At 37.3% G+C, this 23647-nt stretch overlaps 1 protein-coding gene across 3 annotated transcripts in view; it reads right to left on the bottom strand.

The window, feature by feature from the left end:
- IARS1 (isoleucyl-tRNA synthetase 1) overlaps positions 1 to 23647 on the bottom strand; it is a 78170-nt gene that overhangs the window by 28990 nt on the left and 25533 nt on the right. For all 3 annotated transcript variants that reach the window (XR_015741651.1, XM_087923963.1, XM_087923964.1), the window contains exons 14-22: positions 14326 to 14452; positions 13731 to 13804; positions 10898 to 11092; positions 7031 to 7117; positions 6201 to 6284; positions 5196 to 5343; positions 2340 to 2460; positions 1145 to 1236; positions 856 to 933 (exon numbers count right to left, since the gene is read on the bottom strand). Coding sequence is in view for 2 of the 3 variants with exons in the window: in XM_087923963.1 (XP_087780089.1) it covers positions 856 to 933; positions 1145 to 1236; positions 2340 to 2460; positions 5196 to 5343; positions 6201 to 6284; positions 7031 to 7117; positions 10898 to 11092; positions 13731 to 13804; positions 14326 to 14452 (1006 nt within the window). In the remaining variant the exon portion in view is untranslated. The remainder of the gene's footprint in view (positions 1 to 855; positions 934 to 1144; positions 1237 to 2339; positions 2461 to 5195; positions 5344 to 6200; positions 6285 to 7030; positions 7118 to 10897; positions 11093 to 13730; positions 13805 to 14325; positions 14453 to 23647) is intronic.

The following is a 23647-nucleotide window of genomic DNA, read 5'->3' on the forward strand; positions in this document are numbered from 1 at the left end:
AAAGCAATCTAACGAACAACATGAGAACACAAAATGTTATAGCTTATCAGATAGTACCTGGTTCTCTATAACTGCTCTATGAGCAATCATTCTGAGAAATCAGTAAGAACAGGGTGTGACTTAATTCTATTTTGTATCAGGTAAGATATATTAGAGGAGGACTGGCCCTCTAACTTCCAGTTTATGTTGGAGAGCCACAATATCGCCTGCAGAGGCCTTCAATTGCCTAACAAGATGTCCAGAGCTACTCCACACTTACACACACATAGTTACATTCCCACTAAAAGAGAAGAGAAAATAACAGTAAAACCTTTCCCTCTCAGAAATCTTTTGCAGAAATGCCATTTCTCCTGTGGCCATCAGAAATACGAATGCAATTTGTTCTTCTTCTTCAATAAGTTCTGACATAACCATTATTTTTCCTTCCTTGCCTTTCCTTGTCCTTTCCTTGCTATTGAGTTTCCTTTTAGCATAGCTTATTTGGATTATAGTATAGAAGTTCTGCATTCCATTGTTACCAGTCACCGTGTTTAAATAAAACTCAATTTTAAGAAAAGGCTACATTAACAACAAACTGGGAGTCGAATGTGACTGAAGAAACTAAAGCTAAAGAATACTGCAAATGCAATTATTAGCTTTAGAATGATCTATATTGAATGTTGGCCTGACTACAAAGGGAAATTATTACAATGCTCTGGTTAGGAAGAGTACGATTTTTATAAAAAATTGAAATTCTTAAAAAAATGAATTTGGTCATATAACCATAAACTATACTCCATCAGAATATATATAGCTTTGGCTACAGCCTTCTTCTATCTAAGCTAATATTAGAATTAGATTATAATATATTCTCACCATAAGTCTGCACATGGAGTAGAGGACGCTGAATAAGGTTTCTAAGGCCATAATGCAGTCTTCTGTTCCATTCTCACCCTTCCCATTTATAGACAAAAGAGTAATTAGACATTTTTATTTTTAATTGTTCACATATTTTAAGCAAAATAGCAATCAGGTTTGAATAAAATATTAATTCCATCAAAATTTTAAGCCACTTGGATTTATTATTTCTCTAAATAAAGCAACATATAAGCAACTCAAATAAATAAATGTCATGAATATATACACTGGAAAAAAAATAATTTACCTTTAACCTCCTTCGATTCATTCTGACATACCAGTTAGTTAGAATGTCTACAAATTTAACCAGTCGAGGAACTACTGTGTACAGTCTGTAGGCTAAAAATAAAAAGGGAAAAAATGTGTAATCTTTTTTTTTTTTTTTCATTTCAGTCTCTTTTTCTCATAGAATGATTTCATTAATACTGCAACAATTTTGTGGCAAAAATAAAATAAAATAGAGGAAGTTTTTTTTTTTAATTTAACTTTGCAAATCCAATACCAATCCCAGTTTCAAACCTGCATTAATAATCATTGTTGATATGGTTATATACCCAAAACTATTTTTTGCTTAAGATTAGTGACAGAAGAATAGGAATTAAAATTAAACTGAACAGGAATATGGGGATTCCTTTATAGGGCACCAGCAGTCTCTGAGAAAATACCGCCCGGAAATTTCTGCCAAATCCAAAGCATTTGCATTTTCTTTATTGATGTCTATGTTGCAATGAAGGGATACTCACGGATACACACACACACAAGCACATACACAAACCACTGTTAAGAGTTTTAATCAGTAATACTTTTGTGATTAAGCAAAAGGCAGAAATAATTATTCCAGCAGCAAATCACATTTTGGGGTGGATTTCTACTTTCTGCTTATTACTGATATGATAAATATATGTGAAAGGTATTTTATTTTAGCAGTGATGGCTATTTCTTTATTGTTTATTTTATCACTATATTTGTTCAGTTTCCAATGAACACACAAGGCAACTAACATTTAAAAATAAATATATTAAACAAAAGATAAGAGAAAAAACTAGACCTATTAAAATGCGGCATTTTGAGAGGAAGGAGGGAAGTGGCAGCAATGAAAATGATGCATTTTTGTACCATCGTTTCCTTTCTCCACCCTCTGGACTCGATGCACGCAGAGGAAAACAACCTCTAAGCTGCTAAACAGAACTGGGTTGTGACCATTATGGCAGCAAAGGGTTTTTTTTTAAAGCAACAGATACATAAAGTATGTCAGTAACTGGCAGAGCAACTCTCTATAACAGTGATAATTTCCTCCACCACCACCACCACCCAAAAAAACTGCACAAAAAGCTGGTCAATTTCATTCAACAAACTTGTATAATCTTATGTCTAACCAGGCTGAGCGTACATACGTATCACAAGGCTAATTTGATGCTGAAACATTGATAAAATGTACGCACCAGCCATCTCAGCCCTGAAGAATTGAATCAGTGATTGTGTGAAGGAAAGGATCCATTTATCCATGATGTTGTTGCTTTCTTTAATTGTATTCTCGTTGTAAAGGAATTCCTTCCCATCTTTCTATGAACATAGATAAAAAATAAATAAAACAAGGAATATAGTTTTGTTGCATGGAAAATGTTCTTAGTTAGAACTTTTGGGGGTTTAGGCAAGGGTTGAAATCTGGAACAGATTTTTGCAACAAATATACATAAAAACATGGCTCCCAATTATTGCAACTCATGTAGAGCCAGTAATAAATTTCACTGTTCTTAGGACAAGTTCTTCTATATGCAAACAACTGCAGATATCCTGCATATGTGAGAATAAAAGGTATCCCTTGAATGCCATTCAAAAGCCCTGTTTATCTTAACTATACCACCATGCATACCATGCACTCTCATTATAACACTTATTCATAAATAAATAATTGTAGTGGCATAATTGCCAAAGCACATCACTTATAAAAATACATTTTCTAGGCAATGAGCACAAGTATAATGAGACTAATATTTTAGTACCAAAATGCAGTCCAGTGATTTAATAAAAGAAAAAAAAAATATTAGGGCAAACTGAGTTACTGTGTTGTGAGCAGTGCCTGGGGAGACTCAGAAATAGCTGATTAATTATAAAACTTTGAAGATCTGCCTGTAAAGGTGACTGCTAAAAAAAGTAAAGCAATTTTGTTTTTTACTTTTTGAAATCTGCTGCCTTTATTGCAAGGTCTCTAAAGTTATTTTGAAACCTGAGATATTATAAGAGGTGTATAATTACAAGCTCCTCAAATGATCAATTTTCCACAAGCAACATTTGAAAGTATATCTGCGATAAAGTTTTTCCTACCAAATAACCATCTGTTAGTTTCTCTGCACAATGACTTTTCTGAAATGCAATAGTAGCTGAGAGCACAGATTAAATTTTGTGACAGGCACAAAACATTCATTACATCAGGAATCATCAATGAAGTTATCAAATACAGTGAGAGTGAAACCAATATTGCATTACATTCTGATAGATATAAACAGTTGTTGTTGCTCTGCTACTGCTGCTGCTGTTGCTATTAAATTCCAAAGATTGATCCCAGAGTCAGAGGACATATGCCTATGATAGTGGTGGGATAGGAGGCAATTTGCCATTTACACATCTTGTTGGCTTCTCATGGTGACAGTGGTTTTCCTTTGTGATAGTTTTTTAAAAATAAATTCATCTCACTGGTTACAACAAAAGATATAAAGCTATGTTAATTCAAAGATGGCAAAATTATCAATTAAGGACTTTGATAAGAACAGAAAGGAGTTTGGATTCAGTATATAAACAAAAAATTTCGCCATCAGAATTTGGATCATGAAGTTTCAGAAACTTCTTGTATTTAACCAATCTAGGACACAGATAAGTTTAAATTTAAATCCTACAATACTTTATTATATCTGTGCATAAGGTTACAGCAATTATTCCAAAGCCATATTCTCAAGCAACCCAATGAACTACTTTTAAATCCAAAGTACTATTTTTGATTTCCTGCTCTCAAGGGTGCTTCTATTATTTAGATCATTGCAATGTATGCTTTCAGAGAAGTCATTTTGGTGATTAAAAAAAATTATGTAACATAATATTGGATTATAAACTCACTTCAGAACTACCTTGCTTAGCATTGGAAATATTAGGTCCAATTGTGATTGTAAGTCAAGGACTACCTTTAAATGGTCTAAAAACCAAGTCTTATTAGGAATAATAAAAGAGATGGGCATTCTTAAGAAAAAACTAAAAGAAGATTAGGTGGTTGTTTATAAAAATCTAAAAAAGGGATTCCATGCAAGGGAAAGAGGGACTTAAATATCTGTTAAAATGACAGCAAGAACTATCACATTAAAATAAAAATAAAAACCAGTATTATAGAATATTAGATGATCTTGTAACTCCCACTTCTGGAGGCTCTCAACTGGAGATTGGTTGGCTATATGACAGGCTGAATTTTGTGGATTCCTGCACAGAGAGATAAAGCCAGGTATGGTAGCACCTATTCCAACTAACATATTTTCGTTACGTCCAGCTAACAAATAAGCTTTCATGAGCTGCATCTCACGTCATTAGATGCATAGATACACTCTTAACTTGTCTTTCCTCCTACTATTCCATGAAGAAAGTAGTGGATTAGGTGATTTTTCAGGATCCTCAAACTCATAATTCAGCGATTCTATAATTCTTTACTGGTTTTTCATCTTCTAACTAGCCTTCATTCTTATTTAATTTATGTTCCTGGCCCAGAATTCTTCTTAGACATAAAAGTGACATTGGGGACTGGTGCTTTGCTCTCTTAACTTCTCATTACCTTTTTTTATTAGATATATTTGAAAATTTGCACAAGTAGTCTGCTATGTCCCAACAGAGATGCCCACAGCTACCACTATGAGGAACTCAGCATTATATTAGATGTTTAAAACAGAACAGAATATTAAAAGGAATAGTCCCAGATCCAGGTATATAACGTTACTTTTACAGATGTGTGGATCTATATGTAGATCTCCATACATTATGTCTGATATTTTAATCATTGTGACAATAGTTCCAACAAGAGCAACTACATTTCCATTTAATTTTAAAACTGCACTGATGCATATGGAGTGTAGTTTGATAAAAAAATAAGTCAAGAAAACTGCCCAAAGTCTGTGGGAGCCAAGGAGCATATCAATTGAATAACAATAATATAAACAGAAACCATTAAAAAAAGAAAGCAGATCGTATTTAAAATTGCTGTTTAAAAATGGCAGAAACAGCCCCGAATGTGCATTTCTTGACAATATTTGAAAGTTTTATACCTTAAGTTGCAGAATGACAACATTCTGAATCAGAAAGCGATAGGCATTATACCAGGGGAGGAAGACATCTTTCAGCACATCTCTTACACCTTCCTCCTTGAATCTTAGGTTTTCTGCTCTTACCACTGGAGAATTAATAAGGTACAACCTATAGCGGCAAATAGAAATGTAGATAAACCTTTTTCTGTTTTCGAATGTTCAGCAGCCACTTTAAACATGTGTACTTTTAACATTCTGACATTCTTTAACTCATACCCAGGAAAGATGGGTTGGTGTTGCTTAGCAACTTTGTTAACATGCAATGTTCCCTATTAAAACAGCAGTCTTAATCAATGGTGTTAATCTAATTGCAAGCCTTCCCCACACAAAACTTAGCTACATAAAAATTTATTAGCATTTATAGAACAGCCTAATAGACTTAGGATATTTTATTAATTGCAATCTTATTTTATCTGCTAAATGCAACTTTACAAACACATTTGAAAAGACTTTGTTCTCAGCTCAATTTCATTCATTTCATTCTTTTCAAGTATTTTTTTTTTCATGTTTTCAGGCAATAGCTTTCCCCAATTTGATTTTTTCCAAGCACACTCTCAGAATTTCCAGCTAACATAATTATGCAAGATTACCATGAAGACAAATTTTAGCTAAGATTCTAACAAAACAAACCTAAAATGTTCTTAAGAGCTGATTAACATACCACTGATTCAGAAGATGTACAATAACTAGCTGTGTTCACATGATACAGCTGACACAGTTACCCTGTGTCCAGTTACTTGATTCATCGTGGTGCACCAACAGCATGTAATGTATAATCCTCAAGTTAACTATATGTATTTTGTTTCAATTTTCTACTGCTGTAAACTTATATTTTTTAAATATAAAGAACTTCCCATTATTACCAGCCAAAATGGCTGATAGCCGTGCTATCCCAATACATCTTGAGGGCATCAAAGACTCACAGAAATTCATGAGCATAGGAAGAGAACACCAACATGTTCATACCTCAGCGCATCAGCTCCATAAGAGTTGACAATTTTTGTTGGATCTGGATAATTCTTCTTTCGTTTGCTCATCTTTTGCCCATCACTAGGAGGGATTAAACATAGGAAATATAACAAAAGACACCTCTGGGGCAGTTTTCACATTAATTCAACTCCCCATGAGAAATCTGTTCAACATTTAGCAAAAGACAAGCAGCATCTATATTTTAAAACGCTGATAATGTGCTGCACAATACAGATGGAAAAAAAAAATAACCGTTACTTTGGCAATCTGCATTTAATAGTTCTTAACTTATGGTTAAGACTCATTACCCATTTTTTTTTTTTCAGTTTATTTTACCCCTCTGAAATTAATAGTTGAACTTGAATCCTTGAAGGAACTGTTACTTCATTTTAAGGAGTTCAATGAATACATACTTTATGATTCCCACCCTCTTGAACTTCTGCAAGAGCCTGAAGACCTGGATCTCCCAATTTGGCTTGGGGCCCCAAGGGGGGAGTACCACACTGGAGATGGTTGATCAATTAATAGCAGTTCCCCACCTTACCCCCCCCTCCTGGTACATTCTGCTCCTTTTGCACCTATTCATAATACTATTATTTTTTAGTTTTAGTTATAATTTGTATTTTCATTACAAATTTATTGGACTTTATACATTTGTGGATGTATTTATGATTTTAGTTTGATGTTGTAAGTTGCTCAGAATCTCCTTGAGATGGGCAGAAACAAATTTAATAAATAATAATAATGACACCAAGGATTACCCATCAAAAAAATTTTCAATACAGGCAGCAGAAATTTAATAAGGAATAAAATATTATTATACTTGCCTGGCAAGAACTAGGCCATTTACAATTACATTTTTGAAAGGAGGCTTTCCAAAGAGAGCGGATGATAACACCAGCAAAGTGTAAAACCTGGGGGGGAAATGATACTTAGCTGAATCTAGGCCAGTTGTTGTTAAAATAATATACTTACATTTTAGTAAACTTATAATTTTTAATTAAACCAAGACAATTCTTTATAGTACATTCAAACCATGGAGATATTAAGAACTCTCTATTTCCCCAAATTATATTCTGCTTACAGAAACATCTGGAAAATATGAACTTGAATTATTATCTTCCAAATACTGGCTTCCAATATACGTGTCTGAAACATTTGTAGTTATGTGCTCACTATAAATAATATTTACACATTTAAACCATTGTATTTTACCCATTTTGTGTGATACAGGAAGCTTGTCTGCCCTCTGGATTGATATTCACTTAGAGATCCAGATGGCTTCATCCTGATGCCACTGATACTATGCAGGAAGCTAGTAAAACCTTAACTACCATATTCTCCTATCTCTGGGGACAAAATGAAGTTAAGCCTGTTTAATTTCTTTGGTTATGTGTGGTTTGGGGGCCATTCGCTCTTTTTTATTTTATACTTTTAATTTTAAACTTCCCAGAATTATTGGGAGTCAGACAGCAATTGTAAATAAATAATCCTTACCCGTCGTAATACCATGACTGATGTAGGCTGTCCTACTTTGGCTCAGAAAGAAGATGTTTTTTTAAAGAAACAAATTAGTGGGAAATGCAAATGATCTGAATAATGGTGCCCATGTAACCAGCCAACTTGCGATGAGTAAAATTAATTATTGTTGCTTGCCTAGTTAAATTTAACCTTTATAATATCTGGGTATGGTTATACCCGTACGAATCGAGCAGTCAGCACAGGCCGCTGATGGCGAAGATCAGGATCAGCAAGCCCAAGACCAGGATTGACAAAAGAAATGCAGACCAGCCACGAATCAAGTGGTGGAACCAGAAGAAGATGGCGGGACCCCTCATCAAACCGGAGCAGTTCCCGCAGATGGTCGACGGGCCACAGGAAGCGTGGTCCATGCTGAAGAGCACTGTTCACACTGCCGGCTGCCAACAGCTTGGTTGCACCAAGCCAGGACGGAGACGCATCGAACGAGATACATGGCTCTGGACACCGGAAGTACAAGATGCCGTACACCTGAAGAAACGGCTCTACAAGGCCTTTCTTCAGGACAAGACCAGCGAGAAGCTCTGCGAATACAAGGCGGCCAAAAAGGCAGCCAAGAAAGCAGTAGCGACAGCCAGAAGCTCCCACTACGATGACATCTACGAGAAGCTGAACACGCGAGAAGGCGAGAATGAGATCTACCGCCTAGCCAAAAGCAGACACAGGAAGACCCTGGACATTGACCAGTTTCATGGGATCAACGACGAAAGGGGAAATTTGATCGTCAACCCCAGAGACGCTGCGGAGAGGTGGCGGCAATACTTCGAGAAGATCTCCACCGAGGAGTTCCCACACCCACGAACCCCGCGAGGTGACCCAGTTGAAGGCCCAGTCTCAGGCATTTATGCCAGCGAGGTCGCCGACGCCATCAAGGCCATGAAAACGGTAAGGCAACAGGACCAGATGACATCCCTGCCGACTTCTGGAAAAAGGCACTCACTGGCTCGGCATTGTGGCTGTGCGAGCTGTTCAACAACATCGTCTCCACGGGAAAAGTGCACACGACTGGTACCGCAGCACCACTGTTCCGATCTGGAAGGGAAAGGGCAGCCCAGCGGACTGCTCCAACTACAGACCGGTCAGGTTACTGTCACACACTATGAAGATCTTTGAACGCGCCCTTGATAAGCGCATTCGGGACACCGTCGACATCAGCGTCAACCAGGCTGGATTCATCAAGAACTGCGGCACCACCGACGCCATCTTCGGTGTGCGGATGCTGATGGAGGCTCACAGAGAGAAGAAAATCCCGCTCCACACCGCCTTCCTAGACTTGGAAAAGGCCTTCGACCGAGTCCCGCACGATCTCATCTGGTACGCACTGCAGACCACGGCGTGCCTGAGCTGCTCGTACAATGGGTCCAACTCCTATACAGACGCCACAAAAGCCGTGTAAAAGCGGCAGCTGGGATATCAGAGGAGTTTAATATTACCGTCGGCGTACACCAGGGCTCTGCTCTCTCACCACTGCTGTTCATTCTGGTGATGGACACAATTACACACGACCTGTACACGCCCGCCCCATGGACGCTGCTCTACGCCGATGATGTGTTCCTGGCCAACCTGTGCAAGGCTGAACTAGAGCACCGAGTCCAACAGTGGCACGACCGCCCGAGCAGTTCGGCCCGGCTGAACCTAAAGAAGTCCGAATACCTGACCACTGACAATGAAATGACAGGCTCCATCCACGTGAACGGGCAGGAGCTACCGCGCGCCTCCACCTTCAAGTACCTGGGAACTACTCTTGGGAAGAAGGCCTACTACAAACTGAGGTGGCAGCCAGGATCAATGCAGCGTGGGGCAAATGGAAGTCCGTCACGGGCGTCCTCTGTGACAAGAAGATGTGCATGCGCCTGAAGGCGAAAATCTATAACTCTGTGGTGCGCCCGTGGCTATATACGGCGCAGAGTGCTGGCCGACGACCAAAGAAGTCGAAAGCAGACTCCAGATAATGGAGATGCGAATGCTCCGATGGTCGGTAGGCCTCACCCTACTCGATCGCCAGGAACGAAGAAGTGCGTAGACGGTTCAACGTCGTGCCCATCCCCACGGTCATGAGGCAGTCCCGGCTACGATGGTTCGGCCACGTGAGCCGCGCCAAGGAAGAATCCATCATCAAATCTGTAATGAAGGTGACTGTCGGAGGAGCGAGACCGCGTGGTAGACCTAAACAACGCTGGATGGACACGATCAAGGCCGATCTAGAGATCGCGAAGGCAGACCCGACACACGTGGCAGACAGAGAGGTGTGGAAGCAGTACTCAAGGACATTAGCGGACCTCGCCCGAGCGCGAGACAAACGCTGAAGAAAAAGAAGAAGAAGAAGAATATCTGGGTATGGTTTGTCTTTTTATTTTCAATACTTGTTTTCTTTTCTCTTCCCCTCCCCTCATCTTCAATTTTATTTTCCTCTTTTTTTCTATCAGCATATCTGACCCATCACATGTTTTCCTTTTCTTCTCTTTTCTGGTTTCTGTTGGGAGAAGTTTTTTAATAGTAGTTTTAAATGAGACAAGGTTGATAAAGCCAAATGGGAAATCAATTAATTGTACATATTTTATTTTACAAGCAATTAATATTGATACATAATACAATTAATTAATTTATCATTTTTGTCCTATCTTTGTGCCTTTTGGAAACTGTAGTTTCAGGCAGATATATCTGTACATGTTCAAAATACTATTATCTACATATTTATAAGTGTGTTACAAAAGCACATTCACTAGGGCAAAATGCTAAGGATTGCTTTCAGTTGAAATTTGTTAAGTTAAAAACAATATGTAGGATTTTGGTTTGTGTACGTGGTTGATCACACAATCAAAAGTTCAAACTGGATTTTACATTTTTATTCATTTTTACTTAGTCCTTCATAAGGTTCTCGGAGAGGTAGATGTTGTGTGATTGGTGTTAAATATATTGTTGCAAGATGTTCAGCTACAAAGCTGCTTTTTTGCAATTAACTGGTGAGTTTGGCAATGCCGATGGTGTTTAAGCCACAGATGTTTTGACATTATTATTTATACTTCCTTTTGAAAGTACTGTCTCAGTTTCAGGATTTTCCTTTTGGATAAAAAGCAGTGCTATTTTAAGATAAGAATTCTCAGCACTCAACTACATTTTTAAGTCTTGCATGGAATAAATAATAAAACTGTTACCATCCTCTGGTCTGATCAATGCCTTCAGCTATGAAATCAGCAGGAAAAGCATCTTCAAATTCTCTCTTATTCTCAAACGGATAATGGACTTGGGCATAAGGCATACTTCCACTTTCAAACCAGCAGTCAAACACTTCTGAAACACGATGTAAGACACCTTTGCCACAGCATGAAGGGATAGTTATGTGATCAACACTAAAGAGAAAAAAAATCCAGTAACTGATACTGAATATTTATTTCAGAAGTAGTAATGTAGCCCACATTAAAGCTTTCTCATAATATTTTCCCTAGTGTACAGACACCATCGGTTTTGGTGATTTTATCATTTCAATTAACACAGATATTGTATTATTCATACTGTTGATGTTTGTTTTTGCAGAAAACTGCTGTGAATCAATTTATTAAAATCTGTGTTGTTTAATTTTAATAAATAAATAATAGCATGCCAAACCCTAAAGTCAGCCCTAATGCAAGATGGCACTTTTAAAAAGCTGAGTAGTAGAGTTTGTGGGACTCCTTAAGCGGAAAAAGCATCAACTTCCTTAATCAATCAAGGCCAGGCTTGACTGAGGAGAACTCCTTTAAGGGCTGCTCCTTGTTTAATTTACTTGTCATTGAACCTTTACAATGAAATCAAACACCATCTTCAGTGCACATCATGACCATGACCATGAAAATAAACACATACATCCTTCACCCTCCACACATTGAACCGAAAACCCCCGACACTGCACCAATATTGCACTATACAGCAGAATTCAAAAGAGCTACTGCCCTGGGATAGCAGCTTTTTTTCAGCCTATTTGTCCTTGTTTTTATTATTCTGTACCGTCTGCCACATGGTAATAGTTCAAAAAATGGGTTCCCAGGATGAGATGGATCTTTGAGAATGTTCTGAACTTTCTTAAGGCAGCGGGAACTATAAAGCTCTTCCAAAGAGGGGAGAGGGCAACCAATGATCTTCTGGGCAATGACGTCAACCCTCTGGAGTGCTTTCCTATCTGCCACTGTGCAATTGGCAAATCATACAGAGGTGCAGTAAGTTAAAATACACTCTGTGGTGCAGCTGTAGAAGGTCACCAGCAGTTTTTCATTCAGTTGTTGTTTTCTTGGAAGCCTCAGGTAGTATAATCTCTGCTGGTCTCTTCTGACCAGTGCTGCAATGTGAGCACCCCAGGTCAGGTCCTCTTTTATGGTAACACCCAGAAACTTAAAATTGGCCACTTGCTCTACTCGGTCTCCACTGATAAGCAGGGGCTGGATGTCTGATCTGTTCCTTCTACAATCCGCTATAAACTCCTTGGTCTTATTGGTGTTGAGGACCAAGTTATTGTCTCCACACCACGAAAGCAACCGGTCCATCTCATCTCGATAGGCAGACTCATCCCCGCCACTTGAGATGAGTCCTACCCCTTGTCAGAAACAATTCTCTCATTTCCTGTTCTATATTGTGCTAGCTTCTTAGTTCTTTTTGACTTTCTGAGCTGTGGGTTCATCCCCAGCTTTCAACCCTTAGATTACATGCCATTTCAATTTCTGAAATTTCAGGTTTGCAAGCTTTATCTCCCACTGTAAATTCACCTGCTCCAGTCTGCAAGGAAAAATTCTCTTAATTTGACTTTTGCTGTATGGATGCCTTAGACTCCTTTATAATCTTCAGCCTGATTGCCATCTCTATTTCACACTGAACTGATCCACTAATAAAGCACTTAAAACCAACACACCAATTCATTCCAGCTTGTGAGCCTTGAACAGGAATGATAGTTGAAAGCTCATTCATATTAGAAATAAACAATGTTTCTCACTGAATCATATCTTTTTATATTACATATAAGAACTTCTCCCCTATGCATTCTTATTCAGTTCAACTCAGCCCAGAATCAATCTGCATCTTCCAATAAAAATTATCATAGTGGTCCACCTTTGGGATATTATTATACAAGTTGGAATGTTTTTTTTTGTTTTTTTTTTGGGGGGGGGGGTTGCCAGAAAAATAGCCAAAGACTAAAATATTCATTTTTAAGGTGTAATTCTAAGCAATTCTACTTATCTGAATTTATTTGAAGGTAGCATCTGACTCAATGAAAGTGTCGTAGACTGGCAATGAATTAATCATAGTGGGCAAGAGTTTGGAAGGCCTTTGACAGATGATCTAGTCTCATCCACTGCTCAGTGAAGGAATCCATTAGTGCAGCAGCTAATCACTATATGCCAACCAATATTGACTCAGCCAAACTGTAGTTCTAAAATAGAAGCAGCCAATCATTTTTCGAAGAAGGACCATATTGTTCCCTCTGAATTGTTGGTAACAAGAATCACATAAGAGGTAAATACGATCACAGCATACAGTTGCCATTGGAATCTATAAACGTACTTTCCCCTATCCCTTATTATCAAATGATCATGGGAGTACAGAAAAAAGCTGCTTCTTTCTCCCATAATGCCGATTTATGGAAAGGGAGACCAAAGCTTTCACTGATACAGATAAAGACTTTTCTTCTATAGTGACAGTACCAATCCAACATAGGAAAGACTGCAATTAGCAAGGAGGAAGCAGTGCAATCATAACTGGAGGAAGGGGGAAAGGTTTTAATCTTGCCTGTCTCCCTATGAATTCTTATTTGTACTGAACAAGTGCATGAGGAAGATTTGTTTCAAAAACTTCAAACACTTTCTCCACCAGTACAGCCAAACTGATAAAAAAGGATATATCATGGGTGATTTATACATGATGGTTCCATAATGAAGGTTGGGGTTTTTAAAAAATAATGATTCAAAATGGACAAGTGATAATCTTGATGAATCTTTACTTGCCTCTATAATAATCACTAACCTTTCTCTGTGGAGATCAGTGATTTTCACTCCTGACAGTTCTTCCAGTTCTGCTACAGACCCAATACAAACCACCTGTCAACATTCAATACATTTCATATTTATTGATTTTTTTTAAAAAAATAAACATTTCTCTAAATTTAAAGTAGAAGCAGTGATTGCAAAATAGGAACTGATATCATGGGTTTAACCAGTACGTTTCAAATGTGTGTTTAATTTTAAATGTGAAAACATCATTTTTCAAAATCAATACTGTAACCTTTTAACAAGGACTACTGTATATAGTCTGCAGTGACAAAGGCTGGCTAAGATATTACACGCAGAAATGTCCTATGGATCCTGTACCTGTTGCAAATGAGCCTATTCTCAGGCAAGACTCAGAAATTGTGCCCCAAAAGGGTTGCCTATCTTTGGTAGGGTTGCCTATCTTTATAAACAATTTAGGCTAATACAAATCAACAAAAACCTCATATCTGAACATGAGCAAGAAATACAAAGCATATTTATATAAAACATAATATATAAAACATAAGCTATCGAATTATTTAGTTCATAAGAATGCAAAGTTCATTCTCATATTGCCTTTTCTTGCCTACCTCTTCAAAATCATCACTGACCCACAATGGAATAGGTGTCCCCCAGTAACGATTTCGTGAAATAGCCCAATCCCGTGCATCTCTCAACCAGTTGCCAAACCGCTTCTCTCTCACGAAGTCCGGAACCCTAATCATTTTTAGAAAGATTCTTAATTATGCACTGTTACATGTACATTCTCTATGGCTGACATTTTCTGCTCATTTAACCATAGTTAACTATCAGGAGAAATCTTCTCCACTACTCCTAATAAAATTTCATCCCAGCAGCCTCAGTCATTACGATTTAAATTTCTACCAACCTTGATTCTTGGCACTGGCCAGTAAGGAGCATTATCCCTCTCTCAGTGCTCTATTTGTTGTTCTTTTACATTTTATTTTTTCACTGGGCCACTCAGTGGTAAGCACTGTGTCTATTCAGTGGCCCTATGCAAGATTCTTAATGCATGCTTGAATGTTTATTTTTATCTCCTGAAAGTCCCCATTGTTCAATCAAAGAATATGAGAAAAATATTTAGTTTCCTTGGACAAGAATCAGTCAAAACAGAAATTCATTCCACATTTCACTTTATAAAATAAGGGTTCATATTTAAAAAATGAGATTTCTGACAATATTCATTTTCATGCCCTATGAGAATGTAATTGTCTTCAAAGATTTTGAACTTATTAAATTGCATTCTTAATGCTGACCTTAGGAGTATCTTTAAAATGGAATAATGAATTAAAATAAAAGAGTAATTGAACACACTGTTAATGTGAAAAATGAACTTTGCAACCTTGCTATTTCATACAATAGCTTTCTGCTTCAAGATATGGATGGGTGGCATCTTCCTTCTGAATACAGAAAAATATATTCCAATTTAATTTTCTAAGTAGAAATTCAGAAAGGAAACAATATAAGCCAAATTATATATTATTTCATAACATGCTTTGAACATCTGCATTTTTTTAAATCAAGCACCAAATACTACACAAAAATATTAAACAAAATATATAACAATTACATTCCCTGCTCAAAGAGAAAACTCCTGAACAGCTGCAATATAAAGTATAAAATATAGAGAAATTCCCCATAAGTCACTGTAAAGAATAGATTGCTGTTCTCTGATTGATCAATTATGTGTCATCAAGCTATTTTCAACTCCTAGCAACTATATAGGCTATTCTTTAGAAACAATCAAAAGGGAAAGGATGTTATATATAACTATTAATATACAAAGACATGCCTGGGCAACATCTCTGCCCCCATCTAACATAATAAAGATAAAAAAGTCCCACCAGCATTAAAAAAAAAAATTCAAATCCACACCATGACATAATTACTACAGCCTTTCCCAGCTAATTATTTTCCAGCTAATTATTTGAGCCAGCTGAAGTTTCTAGAGCAAGAGTGTCAAACTCAATTTCATTGACGGCCACATCAGGGTTGTGTTTGACCTCCGAGATGGGGGTGGGGGCAGGATGGGCATGGCGAGCTCAACGTCACTCATATCAGGAGAGCCTGTGCTGGCCTCAATGCTCTGCCAGCAAAAATGGACTCCCAAGTTCCGTTTTCGCCTATGACTGCAACTCTCTGCCAGTGGAAGCAGAGCTCGGGAGGGCCACTTGTGGCCATCACAAGCTTCATTTTCCCTGGCAGAGGCACCGCGAGCCAGTCCTCCTTTGTTTTCAGGGTGACCCAACGGGCCACGTCCAAGCACCCGCTGGCTGGCTCCAGCTCCTGGGCCTTGAGTTTGACACCCCTGTTCTAGAGCATTTTTAAAATGCAACTTGTCTCACCTATCCCAAGGGGTTCTCTTAGAACATGGATCTATCTTAAGAGAGCTTTTTAACAAATCAACTGTGCTTTAAGACATAGGGCTGTATCTTTCAATAGAGTTTGATTATCACTTGGCTGTCATCTAGTCTAGTCAAATTACTGATTCATATATCCACTGCCATAGCTAGGCTTAATGAGGAAAAGAAGTACAGCTAGGTCTCATTCAGGAATCCTACAGCCTGCATGTCACATGTGGTGTGCTTATCTGCAAATCTTGTTTTATACAATTATTAGAGTAACTTCTATTAGTTGGTCTCAGATGTAATAAAATCACATGGATAATTTGGTTCTTTCTATCTCCTTCATCCATTATATACTGAAATGAAGCTAGGTAGTTTGCAGGGCAGTGTACTGTGATGGCATGGTGTGAACCTGGCCATCGTATCATAGCAATTAATAGTAGTAGCATGGTTTTATTTGGGCACAGCACGTTACATGAATGTGGCCACTGTTTTATTAACCAGGTTTAACAAGTTTCATGAACTCAGCTGCCTACTAACTCACTGAACATTATTTCATCTCTCTCTTGCCATACTCAGAATATTACCTTGACTGTAAGAGCTAGATCAAACAAGGTCAGAAGCAACTAGCATAAGACCAAACTCTTCTGATACAAAGTGTTTCCTAGCCTAATAATGAAACATCTGCAGGAAAACAACTAAGCCCAGAATCCATTAGTTCAACCCTGAGTAACCTCTAAAATATAACACGTATGGGCAAAAAATGTTTCAGAAGGCATACAAATGAGAGAAATAAGCAGACAGGCAAAGCCTTATAATAATGAGCAAGAGAAACCTTGCACACAAGCCTGGCATTGACAGACGTTCAACTTCTTCTTATATCTCTTCTCCCTTTTTCCAAATACCATTTGGGTCTTAACATGAAATCCCAGAAGGATCGTAACTCACAAGAACTCTGGGAAAACTCAGTCTTGCCCAGTTGTAAATCTGAGTTGGAAGCTCACACTAGTAATGTTTCATAATATAGCAATAGTTCCTTTTCTGGCATTCAATGCAAGAGTGCCACCCAGTGAAATGCAGGTTACTGCCTCTAGTGGTCACTGCCTCTATTTCTATCTACCTTTTAAATCCTGGAAATTTTGTTTCCTTTAGTAAACCTGAAATGGGAGTCTGAAAGGCAGCTCAAGAAAAAATGTGGATGGATGATGGATGGATAATGTGTGTGTTTGTGTGTGAGAGAGAGGGGGGGGGGAGGGAAGGAGAGAAAGAGAGAAGAGAGCGCAAACCATTTGGATTTCTGCCACCTTCATTAGAATCATTTCCCCCACTTTTATATTTATCTGTATCTTGGCCAAAGTTTTATATGCTCTTCTTATCTTTAGAATATTACCTTTATATTTCTTTTTATTGCTTTTTAATTAATAACAAGAAAGAGAAAAAAGGAGCAAATCCCAAAGATAACAGAGATGTAGATACATAGTCAAAGAGTAGAAACGAAAAAACACCAAAAAAGTGCTTTAACAAAAAAATTAAAGAAATATGCCAAAGTAAATATGTCATTATAACAATAAACACTTAGTGTGTGTGTGTGTGTGTGTGTGTGTGTGTGTGTGTGTGTGTTGTGGCTCCGGGCTTGGATTCAGCTCCTGTGACTGATATGAGTTCAAGTGAGGAGGTCCTGGCAGAAAAATATGAGCCGGCATGGCTCAGTGATTGGACTGGTAACCAGGATGAGGAGATGGACGTGACAAAGGACGACAGACCTGATGTATTAGAATTGTCAGGACCTTTGACCTCCTCTGGTTCCTTATCTGATCAACAGCCGGGAATGGCTGACAGGGAAGTTTTGAGAGAGTCTTCTAGTGGAGATGAGAACTTGGAAAATTTGTGGTTAAATGTAAAAAACAGAAGACGGTTGAGAAGGCAAAATCAGCTGGAGCGAATGAGGAGAGCGAGTCAGTAAATTAGCACGTTGCCTCAATGAGTATAAAAGGACACAGCTGGGCTGGTACAATTTGCCAGGAACAAACTGACTTATTTGAGTGAGGACGTTTCAGCAAGAAGCTCTGAGACTAGAGATTTATTGCCAGGACTGGTTTGCCGGACAGAGTAAAGATTTATGCTGTGGATTGAGATTCCTGCCAGCCGTTATCTTGTAAGACTTCTTTCTGTTTGATTTAATTTGAAATGGCTGCTTTCTGTTTTGTTTGTTGGAATTTTGGAGGGGAGTCATAACATACATACATACATACATACATACATACATACATACATATTTTCTTAAGTTTTTGCAGGTACTTAAATGTATGGCATTCAGCTTTGTTCGGGTATTTTCCCACGTCATTGTAGTTGTGCTTTTAAAGTTGTAGCAACGTTTCGGCAGAATCTCATCTGCCATCATCAGGCTTCTGATGATGGCAGAAGCCTGATGATGGCAGATGAGATTCTGCCAAAGCGTTGCTGCAACTTTAAAAGCACAACTAGTGACGTGGGAAATTCAACAAAGCTGAATGCCATACATACTTACATACATACTTACATACATACATACATATATATATATATGGCATTCAGCTTTGTTCGGTATTTTCCCACGTCGTTGTAGTTGTGCTTTTAAGCATGTAAGTACCCGCGAAAACTTAACACACACACACACACACACACACACACTTGTCTAATGTAAATACTATGAAAGTACATATATATTTATTGGACTCCATTTCAATATCTTGCCCCTGGTCTCCTGGGCCTTCCAGAAGAGCGTGAAGACCTAGCTCTGCCAACTCATGCAAGGATGAAAGACGGGCACACAATCCTGGGGCGGTTGAGATCACTCTCTCTGCCTTTTAACCTAACTTTTATCTGTTTGTCAACTGTATTTTTATTTTATTATAAACTGCCCAGAGACTTTTAGATGGATGGTATGCAATTATGTTTTATATAGAAAGGACTATCAAAAGCAGCACTTTGTTGGAGATGTAGTAAGGATAATGCTTCTTTAAAACATACATTTCTACAATGTCCTTACTAAGTTTGGGGAGAAAGTTATGGATTATATAAAAATGGTTATGCAATGAAAGTTTTTTTAAAAACTATACAATTAATATATGGAATTTGACAACCAGACAATATAAACTGATTCTCTGTGCTCTTGCTATGAATAAAAGTCTGACATTGTGGCACTGGAAAGATAAATATATGGCTCCATTTATTCAATGGTTTGCAGTTGCCATTCACAAGCATATTGCTCTTAGACACAGACTTTGTATAGACAAGTATAATGAAAGATAAGATTCATTTATACAGAATATAAAGGACTAAACAAAAATCTTTACCTTACCAAATAACTGTGGTTAGTGTATACTTTGTTCTTAACAATAACCAGTCAACCAAACAAGAAAACAGTTTTTAAAAGGAATTTGCATTTACTATACAAATTTTGCAAGTTGCTTAGCCCTACAGGGACATACATAAGGAATTTATGTGCCCTTCTGGTTTTATATCCCACCAGGAGATACTTTAGAAAAGCAATTATTATATACTGCCATCTAGTTTTACAATCTTGTTATGGCTTGGTAACATTATGTTCTTTTGGAAAATTATCATCAGTTCTAAAGTATTGGACCATAAAACCTGACTAGTTCAATCTGCACTTTGTTGATGGGATCCCTCTTAGTCAACTTGCCACTCACAACTTGCTTTGGACCAGAGTGTCCCAAAAACTGTGAGGTGTCTCTCCCTTAGGGAGGTGCCAACATAACATTTTAGCTGTACACTGTTACAATAAATCCACTTTTCCCAAAGTTTCATTGTACTGTTTGCCTGGTTCATTTGTGTTCGTTTTGTTCTTTGGAATTTTAGAGGAGATACATACATTTACACTGCACTAAAGGTGCTATGGGAAGAGTTTAGGAATCCCTGCTAAGTTAAATCACAGTACAGAACTCCAACCTTTCTCAAACAATGGCACATCTGGAAACAACTCTCCAAAACAGATGCCACTGGAGAAGTTGCCCTTTCATCAAACAGCAAAAGCACTTAGACTTATATACCGCTTCATAGTGCTTTATAGACCTTTCTAAGCAGTTTACAGACTCAGCATATTGCCCCCAACAATCTGGGTCTTCATTTTACTCACCTCGTAAGGATGGAAGACTGAGTCAACCTTGAGCCTGGTGGGATTGGAACTGCCAAATTGCAGGCAGCCGATTATCAGCAGAAGTGGCCTGCAGTGCAGCATTCTAACCACTGTGCCACCAAGGCACATCCAATGGAAAAACGCCCATTAATTATTAACAGGACAACTGATGAGGAAGTGCCTATCCCTTTTTGTCTTTTTTTAAAAGCCCTTCGGCTCCCTTCCTTAGCTTCTCTTTTCTGGAAAGAGAGGAGCAATCCTAAGTAAAGGAGTGAATTGCCACCAGTTGCCATTTTTGTTTTCTAAAAATAACTATTAGCTCACAGGCATTTTTGTAGAGAAAAATACTTTGCTCTAGAGCATGGTAGCTTCATTTTAAGAAAAACTTAGAAGGAATTTTTAAAAATGAAAGCGGGCAGCCATACTGTTGGTTATTGAGATATCTCAAAGCCCATGGCACCACACAGGTAATCTCTTAGTCCTTCAAGGTAGGCAAGATCAAGAAACAAGATGGTGTATAACTTAATATTATTCTTATTAGAATGGCTATAGTAATGGAATCTTGCAATAGCCTTTTCTTTCTCTTTCTTTCATATTTTTGTGAACAAGGGAATGTGAATCTTATCATAAATCTCTATCTTTGTATGGGCTTAATCCAAATTTGTTGCCTTGCTCCATCAATGTCCACCTTAAAATTTTCTAAAGAATTTTAGAATTGTAGGCACAGTTGGATAAGGAAACAGAATTTCAGAGATGTGTCATTTATAAAATAAACATTATTTATGTAAAGCATTTATCTGTTATTTTTCATTTTACATGTTCCAATTTGTTTATTCAGATTGTTTAAACTCGCCATTTTAAAGAAATGATTTTTGGTTCTTTCTCTTTGATAGCTCCATTTAACTTAAAATTACAGACTAGTTGCACTTGGTTCTTTCTAGTTAGCAGTTAATTGGAATCATGATTTTTAATTAGTAAATTCCTAAATATAATATAGGGGGAAAATCAATATCAAAATAATAATAATAAATTTTATGATGCTGCACTAACTTATTACTAGAACTTATGTTTACTCATTTTAAAATGATCAGCAAGATCATACTTGTCATAGTTTAAGATCAGATATTCCTAAATCTTAAAATATGTCAGTTCAAAAACACATTAGTATTAAGTTATCTCATTAAAAACTAATTAGAAATTCAATTATGTTATAAAATTTGCCAAATCATATTCAATCTAGTTCATCACAGAAAACACCTATAAGGAATAAAAAGGATTCCTAAGAGACATTAAGTCCTATTAATCAGCAATTATTCTATAGTCAGAGCAAGCATCACAATAAATCCCAAAGATTTTATAGAATCCAGAAATCTTTGGTTTTTACACTTAGAACAGGAAATTCCTCAAGAGTCTTGACTGAATTAACAGTGTCCTTGTACCTTTACATGGTGCCAAAGTGGAACAAACTGTAGATATTTTGAGCATTCACAAAAAAATTAATTACATTTAGTCTGAATATCAATATATACACATTTAAAATGACTATGTAAGCAAAATTCACATTTGAAAATACCATATTAAAGTGTCAAAATGTGGAAATTAGACTTTTCTGATCAAAGTAGCCCCCAAATCATAACCAAATATATATAATTGTAAAAATACCTGATATAAATAGGTGCTCATCAATTATGGCATTAATGGCAAAAATATTATTTGCTATCACAGAATATTTATCAACCTTCAAGTGTGATATAGATGCCAATTAACATACAAGATAGTTTAATACTGCTACTTTTCCCATTAGCATATTAGTACTGCAGTATGTGTAAAAGACTTTATTTTCTGCAGACACTTTATAACATCTTAAATTCATTCATCTGCTTATCATAAGCCAGAGAGAAGAATTTGACACAAAGGAGTTATTACATTTAGCTGAATAAATTTTCTATCATTATAAGAAGCTATCCTCATCCACAGATGAACTTTTAGATAAAAAAAACCTTCTTTCTTAATGTCATGAAGCATAAACTGCAATTTGATCCTCTTGCATTATCTTTCCACATCCAAAACAAGCAGTATGCTAAAACATTTAAACAGCAAGGTATCACTGAATAATTCAGTAAGATTAGTGCCTATATTTATTTCTCATATTCTTGATAAATAGCATATGCTTTTTTTCATTAGATTATGAATGGTCAAAACAAAGATGGTTTACAAAACTTGCTAAAAGACATTGTACTGGGCTTTCCCAAGTCAATAATTCAACTGCACAAAATCAAAATACGGCAAAGTTTAAGTTCACCTGCCACATAAAAAAGGGGAGGGAGAGAATAGAGAGAACAGAGAATTGGTCATTGCATTCCATGAATACAATAAAATTTGAAAGCTACTCCAGCACAGTGCCTCAAACACCGCATCACAATCACACTCGAGTATTTAATCATCATCATCATCCTAGTCTAAAACCTATCTAAAACATTTAGAAAGTTAAATAGTTTAAAAATGCCACTATATACATAGAACTAAACCAAGCAAGCTTTATATAGTTCTACAAGATGCAATATCATGAAAGTGTTTTTGGAGGGTTAAAAACTCCTCCCTGTTAACTTAATGCATGAACGCTGATTTGTTGTATGCAGATTTCAGACTCAGCATTCCTTAGAACATTTTGTTTTTTCTCCCATAATGTTCCAATTTGGCCTTTGGGGGGATTCCTTAATTTCCAAAACATGAATCTTCCAGTACAGAAGTGTTGTCTGGGACCATGATGGCTCGGTGGTTAAAGTTGTCAGCTGCGAAGCTGATAGCCTGCATTCAAGACCCGAATGCAGCGTAACAAGGTGAGCTCCCATTACTTGCCCCAGCTCCTGCTAATCTAGCAGTTTGAAAGCATGCAAAATGCAAGTAAATTCAAGCAAAGATGCACCACTTCAGTGGGAAGGTAACAGCCATCCCGAGCACTTTGGCGTATAGTCATGCTGGCCACATGACCACGGAAAAGTCTTTGGACAACGCTAGCTCACTTCAGGTAAGAAACTAAGATGAGCACTATGGCTGGTGAGAGGAAACCTTTACCTTTACCTTAGATGTTGTCTAGTCCTGAAACTCATTCTGGTTCCTTTCTAATAAGATTGACTTCAGAAATGTCAAATTCCTATTTATTTGGGAGAATATCTATATGATTATTCATTAAATGTATATGCCACCCGTCACACTATAAGGCAACACTTAACTTCTCAGCATTCACTAGAATATCAAGGTGATATTACAAAACTGGATGAGGCTAAATATATCTGTCCAATTCTTTCATTTACCCTTCTATCCAGTCTGTCTCTAACCTCCCCACAATCTCTCACAGGAACCATCTCTGAAGAGCAAGAGGTTGGCCTTTATGAACTAACTTACCTA

This window comes from Pseudonaja textilis, chromosome 2 (assembly GCF_049901715.1).
Source record: "Pseudonaja textilis isolate UNSWEBS1 chromosome 2, rPseTex1.2, whole genome shotgun sequence".
Lineage (NCBI taxonomy): Eukaryota > Metazoa > Chordata > Lepidosauria > Squamata > Elapidae > Pseudonaja > Pseudonaja textilis.